This window comes from Stigmatopora argus, chromosome 13 (genome assembly GCF_051989625.1).
Source record: "Stigmatopora argus isolate UIUO_Sarg chromosome 13, RoL_Sarg_1.0, whole genome shotgun sequence".
In the NCBI taxonomy this organism is placed as follows: domain Eukaryota; kingdom Metazoa; phylum Chordata; class Actinopteri; order Syngnathiformes; family Syngnathidae; genus Stigmatopora; species Stigmatopora argus.
In genome coordinates this window covers 14,824,738-14,846,359 of record NC_135399.1, presented here as the reverse complement: position 1 = coordinate 14,846,359, position 21,622 = coordinate 14,824,738, and the positions used below count along the sequence as shown (strand labels likewise).

The following is a 21,622-nucleotide window of genomic DNA, read 5'->3' as shown; positions in this document are numbered from 1 at the left end:
CGTTTCATCTTGCAGTTTATATATTTATTTTTTTTTAAGCAACTTCTTTTTGTAAAATATAAATACAAATTAGGAGATATTTTAATTACAAAGTTAAAACAAAAGAAAATGAACACCCCCCAAAAGTTTGATTTACTGCAGTAGCCTCACTGTTAGATATTTACACGAGCTCTTTGCCAAAAAGGTGAAGATAAGTATTACAATAAAACTTTAAGATACAATCAACGCTGCAGCTTTGCGTGTTAAATTACAGACGGGACAGGAAGCACAATTTGAACATGACAAAATGAAAGGCAAAAAAAAAATACAACCCCCCCCAAAAATTGTACATCATGTGCTCCCCCGTCAACTCAAATCGCACATTCAATTAGCACGCATGCACGTGTGCCGCGTTGACGCGCCGTCAGGTTTCCCGAAACAAAAAAAAGACCAAAAAAAATGTGCGTTGACACGCCGTCAGTTTTATCAGAAAGAAAACTATGTACACACACACGCACGCACGCACGCACGTATATGTACATACATATTTATTTATATTTATTTGTACATATATTAATTTATAAAAAATACGACCGTCAGTTAATGAGAGTCAAGTATATGGCGGCTAAGCTAACGCAGGCCGGGTCAGTCGACCGGCAGGTCCAAAAGTCTCCACGTAGAGTCCGTGGCGCCGTGCGGAAAAAGGAAAAGGAAGGAAGGTCAAGTCAGTGCTTGCTGTGGAGGAGGAAGATGAGGAGGAGGAGGAGGAGGAGGAGGAGGTCTGGCCTGGCCGATCGCCTTGATCCTGTCCTTGAGTTTGTCCCTGGCCTGTTCCCAGCGGTCGTCCAGGCACTCCAGCGTGGAGCCCAGCAAGGCGGCCAGTTCGCCGCTGTCCTCCACCAGGTCCAGAAGTTCCTTGCTGTCCGGCTGGAAGCCCTCCAGCTCCTCCGGGCAGGAGAAGAGTTGCGACAGCGAGGCCTGCCGGTAGAACTCGGCCTCCGACACGGTCACCACCTCCATGTGGGGGAAGGCCTGGCGGAAGCCGCGGGCCGACATGCATAGACGCCGCAGCACGTCGGACAGGAGCAGCCAGTTCCTAGGACTGACCAGAGAAAAGAGCGCGTTAGTCGGGGATGGCCCATCCCGGCTGGCCAGGGCCAGGGCCACGACGGAAGCTTCTGCGTTTTGAAAATATCAAACATTTACTCAAATGTCATTTTGACTTATTGACCTACACTTAAAAAATGCAAACATTCCAATTACTAACCAAAAAAAAGTCATTCAAGCAGGGTCTAAAATCTCAAAATAATCTTAGCTGTAGCTCTTTTAGGCTAGAAAAAGCTGACAAAAAGCATTTTAAGAACCCAAAAAATTAAAAATGAACAAAAAAAGACAAAATACACAGTCTGCCAGAACATGCATAAAAAATAGTCTACTCATTGTGTGTGTGGAATAATTAACACAAACAGAGTGACATCACGACCAATCCAAGTGCTGCGTATAATGATTGACAGGTCAATGGTTGGACGTCTGCATGAACAGTGGCTGAAAAGCTGACCATGCAGAAAGTCACGATTTTAGCATCGTTTTTTTTTGTTTGTTTCTTTTTTCTTTTTTTTCTTCCCATGGTTAAAACGTGCCACCTATTTGAATCATCAGGTCGCAACAAAGTCAAATTTGAATAGTGGCGCGCGTGCCGAATTTGGGGCGAAAAGTGCTGCATTATTCCCAACACTTGGGAATGGCGGGACGCTCACCCGTGCGAGACGGACACCTGGATGTTGTAGCACGGCAGCAGGGGCCGGTCGGAGAACTCAAACTCAAACACCTCCCTCTTGTCGTCCCCGTCGTCTTCGTCGGGTCCCGGCGGGTCGGCCAGGATGTCGTAGGCTCCGCCTTCCTCGGCAGATTCTGAAAGGCGCCACATCCAAGTCAGCCGGAGAACGTCATTTTCCCACAAAAAAAGGGACAACCAAAGAATGCCCTACCCAAGATGGCCGCCAGTTACAAATAAGCTAGTTTTTTATTTTTAGAATAAACACCTTGATTGCCCCTTCCAAGATGGCCGCCCTAAGCCTTTTGCTTGGGGTGATGATTATCTTTTCATTCGTCTAACGCAAGGGTGTCAGACTGGGCCGGACCATTTTAGATATAATATTTAGATATTTTGTTTATAAATGGATTAAAAGAAATGGATTAAAAGCCCTGAATATTCAGTTTTTGAAAGATCTAAAACAATGTTTACTTTAGCTTTTTTAAAATATATTTTTAGATTTTACAAACTGATTTTTGAACTAAAAACACAGAAAAAAATGGATTGAAAAATGACAATTATTGATGTAAAAGGGGGAAAAAAATCAGGAAATTTAATATACATCTATACTCTATTTTAATTTGATCCTAAAAGAGAAAGTCGGCACTCATGATTTACTTTCCCGGGCCACACAAAATGATGCGGCGGGCCAGATTTGGCCCCCGGGCCGCCACTTTCACAACATGTGGTCTAACGAGTTCATCACTAGAAATACATTTCCAATCCATTTGAAGCGGGAGGGCTGGCAGCTAATAAATGTTCCTTCACTGCCAACCCTCCCGCTTCAAATGGACTGGGCGTCTATTGCCGTCCACGGACTTTAGTAAGGCTAATGAAAAATTTTACACTACAAAACATATCGGAAATGGAAGGCTAAAAAGAAAGAAAAAAATGGTACAAAGTGAAAATGGCCTTTCACACGCAGGCAGGTTGGAAAAGATCAGTACTCACCACACACGGCGCTGCCGTAGAATTCCCAATAAAGGCCGGGGTCGCCGTCTGCGCTGCCCTGAAGGTCGGCGAAATAATCTATGGAGAGAAGAGAGGAGCATGTGACTCGCCAGCGGGGGCCCAGAGGGAGGGGTTGGGGAGAACCGGGGGGGGACGCGCAACCAGGCAAACAATTGCCCTTGGAGACAAGAGCGGCGAATGGATAAACGGCAGTAAAAGAGGAGCGCAGGAGAGCGAGAGGACGTGTTAGGGGAGCGCGGCGCGGGAGGGAGAAGAGGGCGGCTGGGGCGGGGGGCTAATGGTCAGGGGCCAGCAGCTTCACCACGGGGGAGGGAGCCACTGTCTCTGCTGGGTTAAAGCTGGCTCAGTTCAGAGCGGGGCTGCCGACGGCTGCCAGGAACAAGAGACACACGCACTTTTTGACGCACGCACACACACGGACAAACACGCGAGCGCACACACGCACGCGCGCACACACGCACGCACGCACGCACGCACGCACGCACGCACGCACGCACGCACGCACGCACGCACGCACGCACACACCCCGGACCGGCGAGAGCAAAGTGTGTTTTCAGCAGGCGTGCGCGCGCACATTCGGCGAATCAGAGCCGGGCTTTGTGCCAGCGCTGAGGCGTGGGGCGTCTGGCGTGTGTTTGGAGGGATTAACGGCCTCCAGATGAGTGGGACCAGGTGGAGGGAGGGAGGGAGGAAGGGGGGAGTGAGGGAGGGAGGGAGGGAGGGAGGAAGGAAGGCAAGAAGGGGGAGGAAGAAAAGAAGGGGGCGGCCATTGCTGGCCCTACCGCGTGGCATCGATTTACACGTCGGCGCTCTTATCAAAGTTCAACGCCGCCTCTTAGCCGCCGCCCCCGCGCGCGGCCGGCGGACGCCGACCCGAGCGAGCGAGCGTTTGACCCAAATTCGCAAAAGCCCCCCAAACGTTTAACCCGCAAACGCTCGGAACTTAACGCTAAACATATGTTCCGTTTTTCCGTCCTTCTGCGCCGGATCAAATGCGGCCCTCGAAAGCCAAAAGGCGGAGAAAAAAAAAAAAGAAGCACGCTTTTCCCCCGCCCGGCTCGCAGGCGAGCCTCTTAAAGCCCTCGGCTTTGGCGTTTTCTCTTCCGCCCCCACAGAGCGGGTTTTAATGAGTCCGAGCTGACGCGAGCCCGTTCTCCCCGTCTCGGGTTACTCGGGAACGGCAGTGGCGGCGACGGCGGCGGCGACGGCCCATGAGGCGTGCTACAAAAGCAAAGTCTTGGGGCCGGAGCCCGTTTTCCTCGCGTCCGCTGAACAAACACGGTCGGCGTTGCTAAGTAACCGGAGCCAGGAGGCAACGGCGTGCGGGCTCGCACTCCCCCGTCTAACAGGTGGTCGAGGGGCCCGCCGGGGGTGAGGGAGTGGGGGAGGGTTGGGTCGGCGCGGCCCGATCGGGAGCAACAGTTTTGCGTGGAGGTCGGTCGGGGCGCTGAAAGGGCCAGGGGGTGGGATGGGCCCGTTTGGGGACCGTTTGGGGCCCGTTTGGGGCCTGTTTGGGAACCGCTTCACCACTGAGAGTTGTGTTTTTTTTGGCTAAGGCAGAGGTGTCCAAACTATTGGCCTGCAGAAAAATATAATCATCACGGGGGATGAAGATATTGGCAAAATGCAATATCCTGATACCGCTGGGTTATTAACTCAATCCCTGTCATTTGGACATTTGAATTGGGAAGGCTGGCATTGAGTGAGCAGAAGAAAAAAAAACGTCATTGACGTCAATGGCAGCCAATGAGTTAACACGTAAGAATGAATTTATTTGAAAATTTTGATATAGCGAATGTTGCCCCGCCCGTAACAGAGCAATTTACTCAACTTTACGTAGATTGCCAACAAGTGGATTGACAGCGCCTCTGCTGGTTGTAGGCAAGTACTGCACGTCATTTACCTCCCTTGTTCTAGTTTTCCCTCGATTATCGCGAATTCACTTTTTTTGCGTTTTTTTCTGCTATTTATTATTTTTTTAAAGTTCATAAAAATGTGAAAATCTCCGCTGAAACTCGTAACGACTTTGCTATTTTTCAATTATCGCGGACATGTCTGGTCTACATTAACCGCAATATTGGATTACTGTAATCGATTATAGCCGCAGTTTAAGGGGGAATCTTTTTTTTCTTCTTCCAAATGATGGCTGCCAGACCTCCCAGTCAAAATGGATTGCCGTCAATAGAAAAAAAACTAGTTTCAATTGGAAATCTGATCTTTTTTGCTTGATTTGGATCTTCCCAGAGTGGAAGGAATTCTGCTCTTCTACTCTTTATTTTTACGAAAGCTGCCCCTGCAGAAATAAAGTTTGGACACCCCTGGACCCAAATCAACTTGGCGACACCGCATGAGTAGAAAAAAAGAGCCCGAAAAGCTTAAAGGAACTTACCGGTGAGGAAGCGCTCCATGATGTCGCTGTGGGTCATTTTCAGAAGACCTCGGCCAGAGTACGTGGCCAGCGTGGGGTCGGCCCCGTAGGACAGCAGAACCCGCACCACGTCCAGGTGGTCGTTCTCCACCGCGTCGTGAATGGGCCTGAAAAAATACATGGACCGTTATTTTAAGCATCCTCTGCGTGCATCTCGAGATTTAAAAAAAAAAGCAATCACGTTTTTTTTCGTCTAGCGGTGAAGTCAGAAACTAGCGTGTCGCTAAATCCGCATTGATGCGGACCTGACGTAGCCGACGGTCAAAATCAGATGAAAAATAGGGACAGTGTTTAATAAAAGCATGCTAGATGTTTTCTGTACTTTTTGGTTGAAAATAAACCACTTTCCATCTAGTAGAGCACCTTATTTTTCTCATTTTAATGGATTTTCCTTTTTGATGTCAATTTCAGTCAAATTCATCGGCAGCGTAGGAACTGAACTCGGTCGTAACTGGACGACTCCGAGCCTGAAAAAGCCAGCCAGCTAAAAAAAAAAAAACTAAAAAAAAACATCTGCTTTGGATGTTTTTCAGTCCGTTTATTTTGCCAGGAACAGAATCTGCTTCAAGTTCTAACCTGCGGAGCCCGCGTGTCGCAACGCCGCTCTCGCCAAAAAAGCCGATCAAACCCGTCGCGCTAAATGAGGCGTGAACGTGGCGCAAAAAAATGCTATAAAAAAAAAAAGCCAACTCCGGAAGGTGAAGAAAATAGCGCCGGTTCTATCCGGTCGGTTTGCATTCCACGTCTCGTCGTTCTACCGCGTCCAAACGGATCGCTCGACGTACCTGGTCCCGTCTTGTGCGCTGCAGTTGATGTCGGCGCCGTAGTCCAGCAGATGTTGGACGATGCCCAGCCAGCCGCGGGCGCAGGCCTCGTGCAGGGCGCAGTAGCCGGCGTAGTCTCGGTGATTCACTTCGCACACTCGGTTCTCCAGGCAGTAGAGCACCACCTCCTGCGGGGAGAGCCCACACCAGCGTTTGAGCGCGGCGTTGGAAAAACAACGGCGGCGGTCCAAAGACGGACGGCTTCCGGCGGATCGGGTTTCCCGCCGAGGCCAAATTAGGAGAAGGGGAAATGAGCGTGTTCCCGCGCCGGCCCCACATAAAACCCACGCGCAAAGGCGGCGGGCGTCACGCCGCAGCTGGCGGCGAAGGAGGCCGGGAGACCGAGCGTGACTCCACGCCGCCTCGCCTGCCAAATTCCGAGGGCGCGCGAGCGTGCGGCGAAATGGAAGCGGAACAAAGACGTTTGACGGAAGCGCTCGGGGGGCCGCAAATCTTTTCTCCGGTCTCGGAGCGGGAGGGCGGGCGGAAAAAATACCAAACGGGGCCGCCGCTAAGAGGAGGAGACGGCGAGGCGGCGAGGGAAGGAACCGGACCGTTTCCTCGCGATAACAACGTGTTCTCGGAGATATCCTAAACCAAGGGGGTCAGACTCGGTTTGGTTCGCGGACCGCCTTAACGTCAACTCGATTTCATGTGGGCCGGACCATTTTAGATATAATATTTAGATTTTTTTTTTTTTTTTATAAATGGATTAAAAGAACTCGATCAAAAGCCCTGAATATTCAGTTTTTTATAGATCTAAAACAATGTTTATTTTAGTTTTTTAAAATATATTTTTAGATTTTACAAAATGATTTTTGAACTAAAAACACAGAAAAAATGGATTAAAAAATGACAATTATTGATTTAAAAGGGGGAAAATCAGGAAATTTAATAAACATCTATACTCTTCATTTTAATTTGATCCTAAAACAGAAAGTCGGCACTCATCATTTACTTTCCCGGCCACACAAAATGATGTGGCGGGCCAGATTTGGCCCCCGGGCCTCCACTTTGACAGGCGTCCTAAACAAATGGCTACCCAGATTTTTTTGGGTGCTTTTTCCCCAAAAGGACCGTTTTAATCAGGTCGGCGTCGCGAAGGTAAACGCCGGCGCTTAGCGGCCGTCGTCCCTCTGACGGCCCGCCGCCGAGACCGACCTCCCTCCTTTCCGTGAACCTCGGGAATGACTGCAAACTTCCATTTCTATGCTAATTCTCGCCCTCCGGCTGCTCCGAGTGTTTATCTCGCTCGCTCCCCATTTTCGCGAAAGGGCGGCCGGAGGAGGAGGAGGAGGAGGAGAGGGGGGTGGGAAGAGGGGGGGGGGGCGAGGGAGGCAGGGAGGCGACGCCCCGACAGATGACAGATTAATGAGTCCGCGGATGAGATCCGCCGGGGCCTTCCGCCGGGCCGCGGCTGACAATAACGAGAGATGAAAGGGTGGGCTTGTCGCGCGCGGGTGGCGCTCCAAAATGCGCGCGCGGGCGATAAGAGCGATTTAGAGGACGATCCGGGTCGGGGGAGGGAGGGAGGGAGGGACGGGAGGAAGGGGGGGGGAGGCAGGATACCGGGAAAAGTGAACAAGTGTGTGCGAGAAAAGAGCGCCGGCGTAAAAAAAAAAAAAGCGTCAAATGGGGGGGCGACACGCCAACTGCTTTCCACCCGCTGCCAGAATTCTGTTTGCCTGCTGGAGAGAGATTCAGGACCCCCCCTCCCGCCTTTTTGGGGGGATTCCGCGCGAGTGCGCGAGGCCGAGCCACGAGCACGGACGGACGGCGTCGACGTGCCGCCGATGAGCGCGTGCGCGGCTCGCGGAGGAGGCGTCGCTGGCGCTAAACCTCCGGAGCCGTGTTTAATATCGCTGGGAGAGAGCGAGCGGCTTAGCGCCAGAGCCTCGGTCGGCCGGCTTCCCGCCAGCCCCGGCCGGCGGCGGCGGCGGCGGCGGCGCACACGCATCTCGGCAGAATAATGAGGCTGGCGCGCACGAGCACGCGGCGCTTCCCGCCGCCTCCCGCCGCCGCCACCGCTTTCCCTCCGTCCTCTAATCTCCCTCTCTAGAATGCTTCCCTGCGCTCGCCCGCAATCAATGCATCACTCAGACATTTAACCCCTTGCAGCGCGGCGCCGCTACGCGCCGCGCATACGAGCAGATGTCGGCGCGTGCGACGCTAGGTTAGCCGGCGCTAGGAGGGATGGGGGAGGGGGGGTGCGTGGCCCGGAAGATTGGATGTTTCCGCTAATAAATTCAAAAAGGGATAATCGCACCGCCTGGGAATGATGCGGAATCGTTTAAAAACAAAAAAAACAACAAAACAAAAAGATATGGCTTCTAATGGCGTTGGCTACCGTTGACGGCGAGACATGTCCAATTTCTTTGGACTGGGAAACATGAACATTTGGGTGTCGTTGAGCTGGCCTACATTGTTTTTTGGTGTTTTACATTGGTTAGCATGATAATTGATGGCATTGAAACTAATAAAGGGCAGAGGTCACGTATTTGGTCCCCTATGTCGGTTTTCGGGATAACTCAAGAAGGCATAAAGGGATCACGATCAAAATTGCGGGATATTTTGATGACACAAATTGGAAAAGGAAACTAAATTTGGAGGAAATTGGGTCAGAAAAGGAATTTCTCAATCGCCTTTTTGCTATTGAACTCAATTTGACGGGAAAATTGCAATGCTTTGAATTTGGCTGCTTAGGCAGGAAGGCTGCTTGAATTAAAAATGTTGCGCCAATAGCTGACTTTTAGACGGGACTTTGGCGCCCTCCAATTCCCGCTTTTGAGGTGGGCGTCGTCCCGTCGCGAGCGTGTGCCGGAAGGCCGGAGCAAAAATATGAAACAGCTCCTCGACGATTGGAGGTCAGGTTAGAGGCCGCAAACGGGCGCGAAAAGTCGGTCGGCCTTGTTATCTCCGCCGGCAAAAAAAAAAAGCCCAAATCAGTGCAATTCCCCAGTTTTCCTGATTATAAATGCGGCGGGTACTTAAAATGCAATTCAGCTTCGCTCGTACGCCGGCTCGAGGAGGGAAAATCAGACGTGATTTATGTGAGGAGAATAAATGACAGATTGCACCTTTATCCCGCCTTTCAATGGGCTGAAGCGAGGGGGCCGGTTGGCGTGGGGACGTGGGGAGGGGGGGCTTTGCCTGGTTGAAGAGAGGGATGAAGACATCCGCAGCATCTCAGCTCATTACCATTTCAAATGCTCCGCCAGCGAGGCGGACGGGGGGGGTGGGGGGGGCCGAGCGAGCGGGCTTTCATGTGCGCCGGCACGGAGCGCCAAACTAAACGAACATGAATATATGCGCCGTGTCGCCCGGGCATCGGCGACGTCGCCGAGCATTCTTAACCCTTTACGGGGCCGCTCGTCGTTTAAGAATTGGTCGCCCGGGCGTCCCATCCGTTTTAGGTGAAAGTCAATGGAAGGTCAATTGGCATCGATCTTAAAGTTTCATGTTTTTGCAAGTTATGTGTTGAACTCATATTGGTTGAGAAATGAGTAAAAAGCCCATGGCTAAATACGCAATATAAATACTACAATTGGATGTCAAATGGGGGCCTCAAAATAGTCCTCAGCGGGCTTTGAATTGGCCCCTCAGCCGTATGTTTGAAACCCTTGTGCTCAATGACTAGAATAGTGAAAAAACTCTAGCTAGTTTGTCATGAGTAGACGTTGAGGCCATCAGAACTGGGAAGGAAGGAGCCGTCCATCCTTCCCAGTTCAACGGGATGGGACGCCAAGCACAGCTATCAAAGGAGGCTAATGAGTTTAAACGGAATTTTAAAATGTATTTACCCCTCCCCCAAACAAGTCAGAAACGGTTAAATCTTGCATGCGCCTATTAGGAATTTGCATGTGCGCTGTGTGCAGGTGTGCGATAGCGCCATAGCGCCATGGCGCCCCCCCCCCCTTCCCCTCATTTATTTTTATAACATCAGTCATTCCGAGCGGCCTGTTGAGAAGAGCGCGGCGGCGTGACTGTACGTGCGCTTATTAGGTCATAACTGGCGTCGCTCGGCGTGTCACGCTCATCAGCAAAAGGCGCCGGCGTTGGCGCACGCGCACGCCGTCTCCCAGGCCCTCCTATCTCGCTGCCTGGGCGCGATAAGCCCGCAGCTCGCGGCGCTAAAACACCAGTCCGGGACGAGCGCCGTGCGTGCGTTGACATCCTCGTACGCCCGTCTGTGTGTGCCCATGTGTGTGTGTGCTGGACTCGCTGTGCATAAATTGGTGTGCGTGTGTGCGTGTGTGTGTGTGTGTACGGGAGCCCCAGGGGTCTGCCCCGGGCTTATCGCACGCAGGCAGTGAGAGACGCGCTTCCTGAGAGAAAGAAAGGGAGGGGAAGGCGGGGGTGTTGTTTGCGCAGCGGCCAGTGCCTTGTTTGTGTAGTCTCAGGTTTTCTCCTCCCCCCTCTCGGCACGCAGGAAGGGGGGGCGGGGGAGTGAGGGGGGGGTGAGTGGAAAGAAGAAGGGAAAAAAAAGAAGAAGAAGAAGCGGGAGGGGAATAAAACGTTTGAGAGAGACGCATAAATCACAGGGCCGAGCCAGCTTCTCTCCCGCACGGCTGACTGCTCCCGTTCGCCGAGCGAGAAGGAAAGGAAGGAAGGAAGGAAGGAAGGAAGGAAGGAAAGAAGAAGACGAGCCGCCGTCACCGCCGCCCAAGCCCAAGCCCAAACCTTCGCCGCCGCTAACCGCAGTCACCGCGGCACATTAGAGGGCCATTAGAAGGCGATTATCCTCCCGGCGCTTACCTCTCATTCACACTCTCCTCCGCCGCCTCCGCCGCCGCCACCGCCCGCCGCCCGCTCTGACGCACGCGCGCCTAATCATCATAAATGCGCGTCGGAGTCGGTGCGTGTCCATAAAGCGAGCGCTTAATGAGCGACGCGCACACCTACTTAGGGTCGGGCCACGACGCCTCTGCCGGTCGTTAAAGAGATTACACGCGCCGCCAGAGTGCGGCGCCGGCCGAGGAGGAGGCGGGCCGTCGTCGGGCCGCGCCGATCGATAAATCCATTTGGAAAATCTGTCCGGGGGACGGCGGGGGAGGAGAGGCCAAAGGGCCGGATGGATTTAATTAAAAGGATCCGTTCGCGTCCAGCGCCACCTAGCGAGAGAATTAGTTTGCGAGCGGACGATGGAAAAGTACGGACGGAGTTTGCTACGTTACGTCAAAAAAGTGGAAAAGGCTGCACGGTAGACAGAGTCGTTTGACTTAAAAGTTGACAAAAATTGTCACCGAAAATTGAAATTGATCTCTGCGAAAATGGGGTGCAGTACTTAGCTAGAACCAGCAGGGGCGCACTCATCGCCAATTCAAAGATCGGGTTTTAGCATGGATTTATTGATCTACTGCCGTCAATGGTAGTGAAACATGATCAAAAGAATCGCAAACCAAGCTCCATTTATAGCAAGACTCTGAAATTTGACATTGTTTTTTTTTGAACATCGAAGCTATTTTTTAGGTGACTAGCTACATCTAGTGTTAAAAGTAAGAATTGCGACAGGACGTAGACCTAATTTCAGCTTCTTGCGCCGCCCGCGCTCAACGAAATTGTCATCATTGGCAGCGGGCCGATAAAAACTTTGGATTAGATTTTTTTTGCCCGTCGGGGCCGTCGCGAAATCTGCCGGCGAAGCCGATCGAGGGCGCCTCGGCGCTAAACGGCGCCCGGCGCCGAGCTCTTAGGTGGGAAAAGCGGTCTATCTAAAAGCTTTGCGAGCGGCGGGAGATTCTTGTCTTGCGCTGTGCTGCGGGGCGACTGCCAGAAATCGGCGCCGTGGGGGAGAAAAGATGTCTGGATGCGCCAAAGAAAGAAAAAAAAATGAAAGGAAGAACGAAAGGAGAGCGAACGAACGAACGAACGAGCGAGCGAGCGAGGCGGGCATCTCCACGCTTCTCCGTGTGATGATTCCGCCGATGCCTTCCGCGTGTGTGTGTGTGTGCGTGTCACACTTCGCCACACGGAAAATTAATGAGATGTGAGAGCGGAGCGAGGCGAGAGGAGGGGAGGGTTGGGGGGAGGAGGGGGAGGGCGCGAGGGGCATGAGGCGGCGGCGGTGGGTGGTTTAGCGTGCGTGTGCGCTCGCGGGGTGCCAACGACAATCTGAGTCACAAAGAGAGGAAGAGAAAGAGCGCCGAGAGGAAAGAAGGGGGAGGGAGGGGGGAGCGAGGGGGGGAGAGAGGGGGGAGGCAACGAGCGGAAACCCGAGAGAGAAAACGGGACGAGGTTTAAGAAGAAAGCCTGCACGCCGCTGAAATAGATGGAAGATAAATAGAGGGATGACGACAGGAAGTGGCGAGGACCACGGACGGCGAGGAAAGCGACCATTTTCTAAATAGGCGTGGAGACGCCCGCGTAGCAGACGGACGGACGGAGGGACGGACGGGGGAGGGAACAAAGCGGCTCCACAAAATCTGCTCAATTCAAGCGGGGAGGAAGTCAAGACGGGAAACCCGCTGTAAAATGCGTAGCCCGGGGAAACACAAGCCCCGCCCCCCCAAAAAACGTAACCAGCTCCTCACCTCGTAGCCCAGACGCGCCGCTCGCTGGAGGAGCGTCTCGCCGGCGTTCTTGTTGACGATCAGCCGCCGCGCTTCGGGCGGGATGGGCCGCACGGCCGGGGCCTCGGGCGTCCCGTGCGCCCCGCCGACCTCCGGCGGGAGGCCGCCCGCGTGCGGCGGGGGCGGGCGCGGAGCGACGGCGGCGGGAGAGTGAGGCTCCGCCGGAGAGCGGGGGTAACCATCGGGAGAGGCGGACCGCTTCCTCTTGGCCTCTCGCCGCTCGCTCGCCTGCGTGGAGAGAGAGAGAAAGGAGCGGCGTTAACGGCGTGGAGGACGCACGCGTGCAAAACGGGCCGCGGCCGGGTTTTAACGCGCAACAGCTGTGTTGTTTTTATATCGGGAGGGCCAGCGAATGGGTCGCACGCGGCGGCGCCTCTGGCGGGCACGCCGCTTTTTCTCCAAGCGCTAAAGCGGAGCCGTCCAAACTTTTTTTTTTTTTAAAAAGCAGGCGAAACGGTTGAAAAAAAGAACAGACTTATTTTGAAGTGGCGACATTGACAAAAGGAGGCGCTCGATCCGTTTTGACCGGGAGATCCGGCAGGGCGCATTTCGCCTTACAGCGAATGTGGTCCAAATGGACGCGTGGGCGCGAGAAGACAATTATGCCTTATTATAGCGCCATTAGACGTGAACGCCAACTTTTTCTTCCTCCAGAAAATAAACCACGCATGAAAGGGCCCGACGTGAAATCCTTCCAGATGCTTTCGTTTTGATTTTAAAGGGAAAGCGGTTGGCCGACGTCCACGGAACGCCAGTCGAACGGGATTGGACGTCAATGGCGATGACATGGGCCTGGGCCAATGAGGGAACGGCTAAAAGAAAGAACATTATCTCAAAGTATGAGGACATTTCTATTTAGTGAAAAGTGAAACTATCCAGCAAATGGTGATGTTAGTTTGTGCAAAACAAAATGCTGAAATTCTACACTTTACGGTTTAAGGTTGTCAGTAAGTAGCTGAAGGCTAGCGCTAAAGCTAATTAGCGCAAGAGATTGTAGGCTGAACTCAAGCTTCTCGTGCGGCCCGCCTCCGCTCACGAACGGCAAGCGAAAGAGGCGTGCGTGCGTGCGTGCGAGCGAGCGATCGCGCGTGCGTGGCGCCTCTCGGTGGAATTCCGTGTCGAAGCAGCTGTCAGGCTGAGGAGGAGCAGGGGAAGAGCGCGGTGTGGGCGGAAAACAACTCGCCTTTTTTTTTCTTCTTTTCCCCCCGCAATTTTCCCCGCGCTGCTCTTTTTTCCCCTCCCCCCCGCGCTTTTGAAGTTCACGCGCTCGACCGCGGCTGCCACATTCCTCGCCGCGCGAGGGAGGGAGGCGACGACGCGAGCGGGCTCCCGGCGTTCCGAGCCGCCGTATAATTGCTCCGGGGTTTTGTTGTTATGTCAGGAATGCTCACCGACGCGCACGTCGACGCGCCGCAACGGGGCGGACGAGACGCGCTCCGCAATTAAGCGCCGAGACGAGCTCCCGACGGGAGGCAGCGCCGGCTTCCCGACGTCCTAAACGCCCCGTCTCCCTCCCCCCCCCCGCGGCGTCGGCGGCGGCGACGGCGCTCACCTCGTCGTCAACGTCGGCGTCGTCGGCGGCCATTTCCGTATCCGGCCCGGGGCTGTCGGGCTCGTCCTCTTTTCTCCTCTCGCGTTCCCGCGGGCCCGTGTGCTTGGTCTTGCACGGCCGCTTGCCCTTGGGCTTGTCCGCGTCGCTATGACGACGCAGCTTGAGGGGAGGGGCGCCCCCCGGCGAGGGATCCGCGCCCGGGGAGGGGGGACCGCGCCGAGGCTCCTTGGGGCCACGGTCACCTGAGAAGGGGCCCGCCGGATGCGCTCTGTCCTTCACTTGGACGCCGGGGTGAAGGGGAGGTGCGGCGACTCCTGTGGGAGAGCGAGAGGAGGGGGTGAGTGGGTGAGTGGGGGGTCGGGGTGGGGGGGTTTCAGTGCGAAGCCGTGGAAAGGCGGCAAGGCCATCTCTCACCCTCCTCTCTTGGTTTATTAATGAGCGCGGAGAGCTGTCTGCGAGCAGCGTACGCCTGCTCCATCAGGAAGAAAATATTGCCCCCCCCCCCCCTCCCACGCCACGTTACGACGCGGCCCCCCCGATCCCATAGAGACACACGCGCGCGCACTGCAGCAAGGATGATCTCGGACGTGCGCAAATACGCCGCTTACCTAGCCAGAAGAAGAAAAAAAAAGCGGCGGGTCCTGGAAAAGCACAAGGTCAAAACGCTATTTAAGAGCTTAATGGAAAACGCCGTTCCTCTGGAGGACGCTCGCCAAGCATTCCGCCCGCGCCAGACGAAGGGAACGCCGCTCGCTCGACGATTGGCTGGCGGTCAATGGCGATTGTGTGAGCTTGCTATTTTTTTGAGGGATAGACACGTTCTTTTTAAATTCTACGGCGAGTCTCGCCACGTCCTGATTGGACTCCTTGACAGTAAACTAAACAAGGGTGACGTGAGCGCGGCGCTTTGATGGGCGGGGCAAATCCCGCAACATTTGCTAGGAACAAATTGAGAGAGGTCTCGTAAAAAAAAAAGACAATTGAAAAAAAAAATTAAAACAGTATTCACTATGTGCCTATTGTGTTTCATTTGATCATAAAACATAAAAGTCGACCCACATAATTTACTTTCCCGGGCCAAATCTGGCCCCCGGGCCGCCACTTTGACACCAATATTCTTTAGGAGTTTTTTTGAGACGAGTTCTAAGACGTTCCTTCTTGAAAGAAAGAAAAAAAGCACTTTGCGACCCCCCTCGTCTTGTGTGTAACGTCACGTGAGCGTGAAGTTTAACGCCGCCCTTTTGTGGCCAAAGCAATTATCGCTAATGCATTTATTGATCGGATTGTGGGATTCGGTGTCACGGCGTGAAAGCGCACGCATTTACTACAATAACCTGCGAGTGGACCTAATGATCTCGGCGCGAAAGAGGCTTCCAAAAGCCACGCGCTGTGGGCATTTGGCTGTAAAAAAAGGGGTACTCCACCTCCCACGTCCGCCATTTAATCTCTAATGCTAGTGCTAATGCTAACGCTAATGCTTTATGGCTATTCTAAGTTCAGCCAAAAGAAAAGAAGCAATGTTTTCTCAATTCCTGACCACATCAAGGCTTTTAATTTATATATATATATATATATATATATATATATATATATATATATATATATATATATATATATATATATATATATATATGTATGTATATATGTATATATGTATATATATATATATATATATATATATATGTATATATATATGTATATATGTGTATATATATATATATATATATATATGTGTATATATATATATATATATATATATATATATATATATATATATATATATATTTGGCGGCCATTTTGACCGGGAGGGCTGGCAGCGATTGACGCGCTAACCGAGCGGAGTGGGAGAGAGAAAAAAAAATCGTTGCCGGGCTGTTGCCAAGGTGACGTTATCTGAAAAGGTGAAAGCGGGGAAGGAAAAAAAAAAAATAACGAAAAGAAATCGGCGGCCAATCAAGGTCTGCGCTTTCTGCGGGCAACAGAAAAGCCAAATGTATTCACTTTCTTTCATCTGCGCCACGCTCTTTTATTCACTACGGCGGTCTTCTCCGCTTCGGTCTGGGCGCGCGTGGTTTGAATACGCCCGAAAAGACGCGCTGGCTCGCCCTTTTTTTTTTTCCGTGACCGATCTCGAAGGGAAAAAAATAAAAAGATCAGACATTAGTCACACTACACCTGCCCACGCATCTCCGCCAGCCACTTCCCTCGTGCGCTTTTTCACGGCTGTCGCAGAGCGCCAACGGGTGGAAAAAAAAATACGAAACTTGATTCGCCAAGGGGGCGGGGGATACATTTGAAATTCTCGGATCGGCTGTCTCTCCCCCCCCGGCCGGCGGAAGGAAGTATCCTCTCCTCTCTACCTCATTTCCTGCGCCCGCTTCCCAAAAAAAGGCTCCTGGGAAATCCCCCGCGAGAAAGCCAAAGCCGAAGATAGATTTGCGTGGCGCCACTCACCGTTGAGCGGCCTTTCGCAGCCCCACTTCCTGTCGGCGTCGGGCCCGGGCGCCAGCGAGCGGGGCCACGCCGGCTCCTGCTTGATGTGGGGGCGCTCGGGGGAGACGCCGCCTTGGGCGGGCTTGCTGAGCCGCAGACCCTTCAGTTCGATGCGGACTTTCAGCTTGCGCACTTCCTCGTCGTCGTCCTCGTCGCCGCTGCTTTGCTCGTGCTCGTCTGGGAATAAAAAAATGGAGGGGAAGTTTAGCCCGAAGCCACGTTTGGGGAAAAAAATGGCATTAAAAAAATTGTTGACATTTTAAGTCATGTAAGAAATCGCTTCAGGTTGAGTTCTGTGTTTTCCGGGTTGTCCCTAAATGCACCGCGTGGCTGACTGGAGGGAGGGAGGAAGATGGCTTTTAGTCATCGTGTTTCCTGCTTTTGGTTGCAAATAAACCGGCAGAAACGCCATCTTATTCAAGTTTTGACGGACATTTCCGACTTAGAAATGCGGGTAGGGACAGAACTGGTAACTCGACGCCATTTTGTTTCATGGAGGTGAAAATGGAATTAAAAAGGCCGCTCACCCGCAGACATTCTGCCTCTTTTCTGCGGGTGGAACGTCCTCTCTTCTTCCTCCAGCTCAGAGTCCTGCTCCATCTTCAGGGCACGCAGGCGCTTCCCGCCGCCGCCGACGCCAAAGTCGGGCGCCAGGGCCTCCTCGGCGGACGGCGGCGGCGGCGCCGCCTCCGAGTCCGAGCGGCCCGACTCCCTCTGGGCCCCGCACCTCTGTAGCACCGTCACGCGGTTGTTGTTGGGGTACGCCAGCAGGACACCTGCGCCTGGACGGAGAACCAACGGCGAGTCAGCCAGGGACGCCCGCGAGAAACACTAGAGACGCTAGTTACGGAGCGGGCGGCTTTTATTTCGCTTTAAAGACGGGCCGTAAAAGTTTGATGGGGTAAAGACTTTTTGCTCCGACGTGGTGTCGGTCGGTCGGTCGGTCGGCGGCGCTTCCGCGGAGGCCAAACGGAAGAGCTGGGGCCCCCCGCCCGCTCTCCCCCTTTGCGCGTCCTCCCCGGCGGCATGACCGCGCCACGCCCTTCTCACATAGAGCGTGACTCCCCCCCCTCCCCCCTCGGCTCCCAGATTCCCTCTCCGTGCCATAATTAGGCTCACACGTCAGCCGCGGCCTCGCTCCAACACGCAGCTGGGCTCCTCGCCAAGCTAACTAACCGCCTCCCCCCTTCCGTCCCCCCCCCCTCTGTTGCGCTCCCCTATCCGCTTTCACCCCCTCCACACGCGGCTTTCACTCCCGCCCGCCCGCACAATCTCTCTCTCTCTCTCCCCCCTTTCCTCCCTTCCTCCCTCTCGATCGTATCCCCGCGCGCAGATAAGCACAAAAGGCTTCTTGAAAATAAAACTCCCCCCAACGCGTCCCCCCCCTCTGACTCGCCGGCGCTTGTGCAATAACGTCTGCGCCGACAGAGGAAGAGCGCGTCTTTTTTTAGCGTGACCCGGTCTCGCTCGCCACAGCGTTTGCGGCATGTGCACGCCAGCGCGCTTATTGTTTGGACGTGACTCCCAGAGTCCTCGTTTATAGCGCGACGATAAATCAGGGGCGTTGGAACGCCGACCCGCCGCCTGGCTTTTATTGGATCGCGGCAAAGCGTGAAAATACCCGCCGATACGCCGCACGCACAAGAAGCTGGAGTCGGGCCTATATGGGGCGTCAGCTTTAACGGTAAACGGAGCGACAAAACAAGAGAAAAAAGTTTAAAAGGAATACCCCAAAAAATCTGTTTTCATAAATTGAGCGCTAATGGAAACGCCTGGTCTGCAGTTTGTTTCGGTAGATACCGTATTTTTCGGACTATAAGCCAGAGAATACATTATGAGAGGGGGAAAAAATAGAAGTTGTATTGGAGTATATGTAAGTTATCATTAATCTGAGAGTAAGGAAGTTAAAATAAGCACCTGTTAATGTAAGAGTAACAGTTTTCTGAGTAACCATAGCCTATTTTTTTTTTTTTAAGTTGCCGTTCCAGCCATGTGCGACTTATAGTCCGGAAAATACCGTTTATAGTACAGTGCTACCTCCACATACGAGCAGCTCTACCTTCGAGATGCTTGAGATACGAGGAAAATTGAGCAAATAATTCGACTCTCTCTCCCCTGCGCGAAATCCGTCTAATTTTAGTTCTATTAAACACATTTTATCACTATTAAACCACTAGTTATGTGTTACTTTGTTAATAGATGACGAATTAGAAGAAATAATGCATGTTTTCCAATCCAATATCCTGTTTTTGGTGTTTTTTCAGAGGGCTGGAACAAATTAATTTGTTTATAGTTCATTTCAATGGGAAACGTTCGTTCGAGTTACGAGAATATTGACATACGAGCTCATTCCCGGAACGAATTAAGCTCGTATGTAGAGGTACCACTGTATATAAATATCCTTGAAATGCATACTTGTTTACCCATTTGCCCATCCAAAAACAAGTCGGCCATTTTTTCATGAAAGCGGCCCCCCCGGTGAAAAAGTCTGCACACCCCTAATGTATAAAGCATAAAATGTGCGTGCGTGTGCGCGCTCTCACCCTCTCTGTCTCCCTGCCGGGCGGCGTATTGGCCGTACTCCAACGCTCGCTCTCTGCGTTGGCCGTCCGCCAGCTCCCGTCCCGCTGTCGGGGCAGACGTGCAGACGTTGTTGCCGCCGCCGCCTCCTCCTCCTCCGCCGAGGCCCTCCTTCTCCTTCAGTTCCAGCTCCGAAAACCGCATCATGGCCCGCTGCGCACCCACACACACACAATCGACAAAGAAAAAAAAATGCAAAGAAATCCCATGAAAACCACTCGTGGTCCGACCGAGCCCGCGCGCAATTCTCCCAATTTAAGCCTCAAACTGGCCTCGACGGCGACAAAGGCACAAAAAAAGATAAATAAATAAATGTGCGTTAGGGGAAAAAAAAGTGATCGCGTTTTTGGGTGGAAAAAAAAAAACATCAAAGAAAACGCCAGGAAATTTAACCGACAAACAAGATGAAAAAACAGGAGGGAGATGGGGTGGGGGGTTTGGGGTCTTAGGGGGGGGCAAGCATCAAGAAAGACGGGTTAGACTACTGCAGCCGCTGTGAGTCCATGCGCGTTGGGCCTTAAAATCCCGGCATATTCTCCTTTTCCTGGAATACAAACACGGCTAGGAAACATACATCTAAGCCCCGAGGCGGACGGGAAGGGGGGGGGGGGGGGGGGAAGTGAGGCGGGGTGGGGAGGGGGTAAGGTAAGGGGTGCGAAAGAAAAAAAAGGAAAAGTGTGCAGCGATACAACAAGAAGACAGAGGCCGTCGGAGGCGGATGTGATAAGAAATGTAAAGAACTGACCTCCCAGTTAGCTGCAGGTTGACTTATATTACTCCCCTCTCGTGATATGACTTCCATCTAAGCAATTAGAATGGGGGGGGTGGGCTCAATATAACCGTCCATCATTTATTTCACTCTCCCGTTTAATGTCAAACTCTCGCCGGCGATTTTCTTCACACACATTCACAAGGCACTCCCGTAAAAATGACAATTCCAAAACAAGAAAATGGAAAAACTAAGCAAAAAAAAGAGTGGCCACAAAACTATCAAATGCTTTCTGAACGTGTTGTTAAAGTCAAACCAAAAGAGGTGGTGTTGCTTTATGGGCAAAATGGGCAACAACAACAACAACCAAAAAAAAGAAAAAGGAAAATGTGACAGTAACTAGGCATTAGCCTTTGGTTCCCCGCTAAACAAATTCAATTATCACGCATTCAGAAATGGAGCGTTTGATAGCTTTGTGCCACAGCTGCGCATTGACAAGCATAACACCCAAAGAAAAAAAAATGGCGTTCACGAGGATGCCTTCGATCACACGCACAGACATTCGGGACACATTAACCAATCTGCCTCTGCGCCAGTGGATAACAAAGCGTAGGGTTTGTTGCCTTTTTTTATTATTCGGAATGTTGGCGCTCGGATGCCAAGCGCGTGATGAAGCGGGGAGCTCAAACGCGCGGACGTGAGTGGCAAATGTCACGTGTGGGAGGGCCGGCAAAAACGTTTGATCCGGATTGCGCTACAAATTGACGCTGCGGGCGGAGGCGAACGCCGGAAGCCACGGACGACGGAAAACGGGGGCGACGGGAGCGCCGTGATTGCCGCCAAGCGTTCCTGCCGGGAGGGTGCCAATTAGTCGCTTCGGCGTGGGATCCACGTGTCGCGCGATTTTGACGCCATTTTGACCTTGCGTCCAATTATTAGAGCCGTCTTTTTAAATAGCGTCGTGAATTTAACATGTTTGTTTTGCGCGTGATGCGACATAAACCATTTTTGGGGGGGAAGCCAATAGATGAAATGACCCTAAAATGGCCGCTTCGAACCAAAATGGCTTCCAGTGTTTTCGTGGTTTCTACTCGTGATCGAAACGCGAATGGGTGAAAGGCAAATTACGGAGTTTTTAAACGCGGGAAAGCCCCTAAAAGGGTGAAAGAGGACTCCCGGGGGGGGTTTTATTTTTAAAAAAAGTGGGGGCTCGCGACCCCTGGTGTGATTTATGCGGCTGTAATTTGAACAAGAGAAAGAAGGAGCGAGTGAGGAATGGAGGGGGTCTTTTTAGCCAAAAGAGGCAGAAGAAAATGATGACCTTGGACAGCAATCAGGCAGGAAGGGCAGGGCGGCACAGCGGCTTGGCGGGGAGCAACTACGGGCGAAGGGGGTGGGCCGGGGGGGGGTCGCAGACAGCCAGGAAAGCCCGGCGAGGGCAGCTGCTTCTTTCTAAACACGCACGACAAGCCCTTCGCCGCCCCTCACCCCGAGGTTAAGCGTGGCCGGCGGCGACGCGGCGCCGAGCCCGAACGGGGTGGGGTGGGGGCTAGAGACGCGACGGCGTCGCCGGGCCGAACACGCGTCGGATCCCCGGGGCGCCGACGCAAAGACGAACCGGAGAATAACCTTTGGCGAAGGCGCGTTTGCTAATCGACACGCAGACGCGGCGGGCCCGGTTAACCTTTGACCGCCGTTGCTGA

The 21,622-nt window shown here is 52.8% G+C and overlaps 1 protein-coding gene across 4 annotated transcripts in view; it reads right to left on the bottom strand.

Annotated features, from left to right (window-relative positions):
• Window positions 1–2: 2 nt before the first annotated feature.
• bcor (BCL6 corepressor) overlaps window positions 3–21,622 on the bottom strand; it is a 41,665-nt gene continuing 20,045 nt past the window's right edge. For 2 of the 4 annotated variants that reach the window (XM_077616917.1, XM_077616916.1), the window contains 11 exons: window positions 19,956–20,012; window positions 19,174–19,363; window positions 17,158–17,412; window positions 16,592–16,807; window positions 14,138–14,451; window positions 12,547–12,813; window positions 5,978–6,144; window positions 5,154–5,299; window positions 2,744–2,821; window positions 1,737–1,890; window positions 3–1,081 (listed from right to left, as the gene is read on the bottom strand). In XM_077616917.1, coding sequence (XP_077473043.1) covers window positions 700–1,081; window positions 1,737–1,890; window positions 2,744–2,821; window positions 5,154–5,299; window positions 5,978–6,144; window positions 12,547–12,813; window positions 14,138–14,451; window positions 16,592–16,807; window positions 17,158–17,412; window positions 19,174–19,363; window positions 19,956–20,012 — 2,226 coding nt within the window. In that variant the 3' untranslated portion in view covers window positions 3–699. The remainder of the gene's footprint in view (window positions 1,082–1,736; window positions 1,891–2,743; window positions 2,822–5,153; window positions 5,300–5,977; window positions 6,145–12,546; window positions 12,814–14,137; window positions 14,452–16,591; window positions 16,808–17,157; window positions 17,413–19,173; window positions 19,364–19,955; window positions 20,013–21,622) is intronic. The other 2 variants (XM_077616919.1, XM_077616918.1) reach the window with 2 other exon arrangements.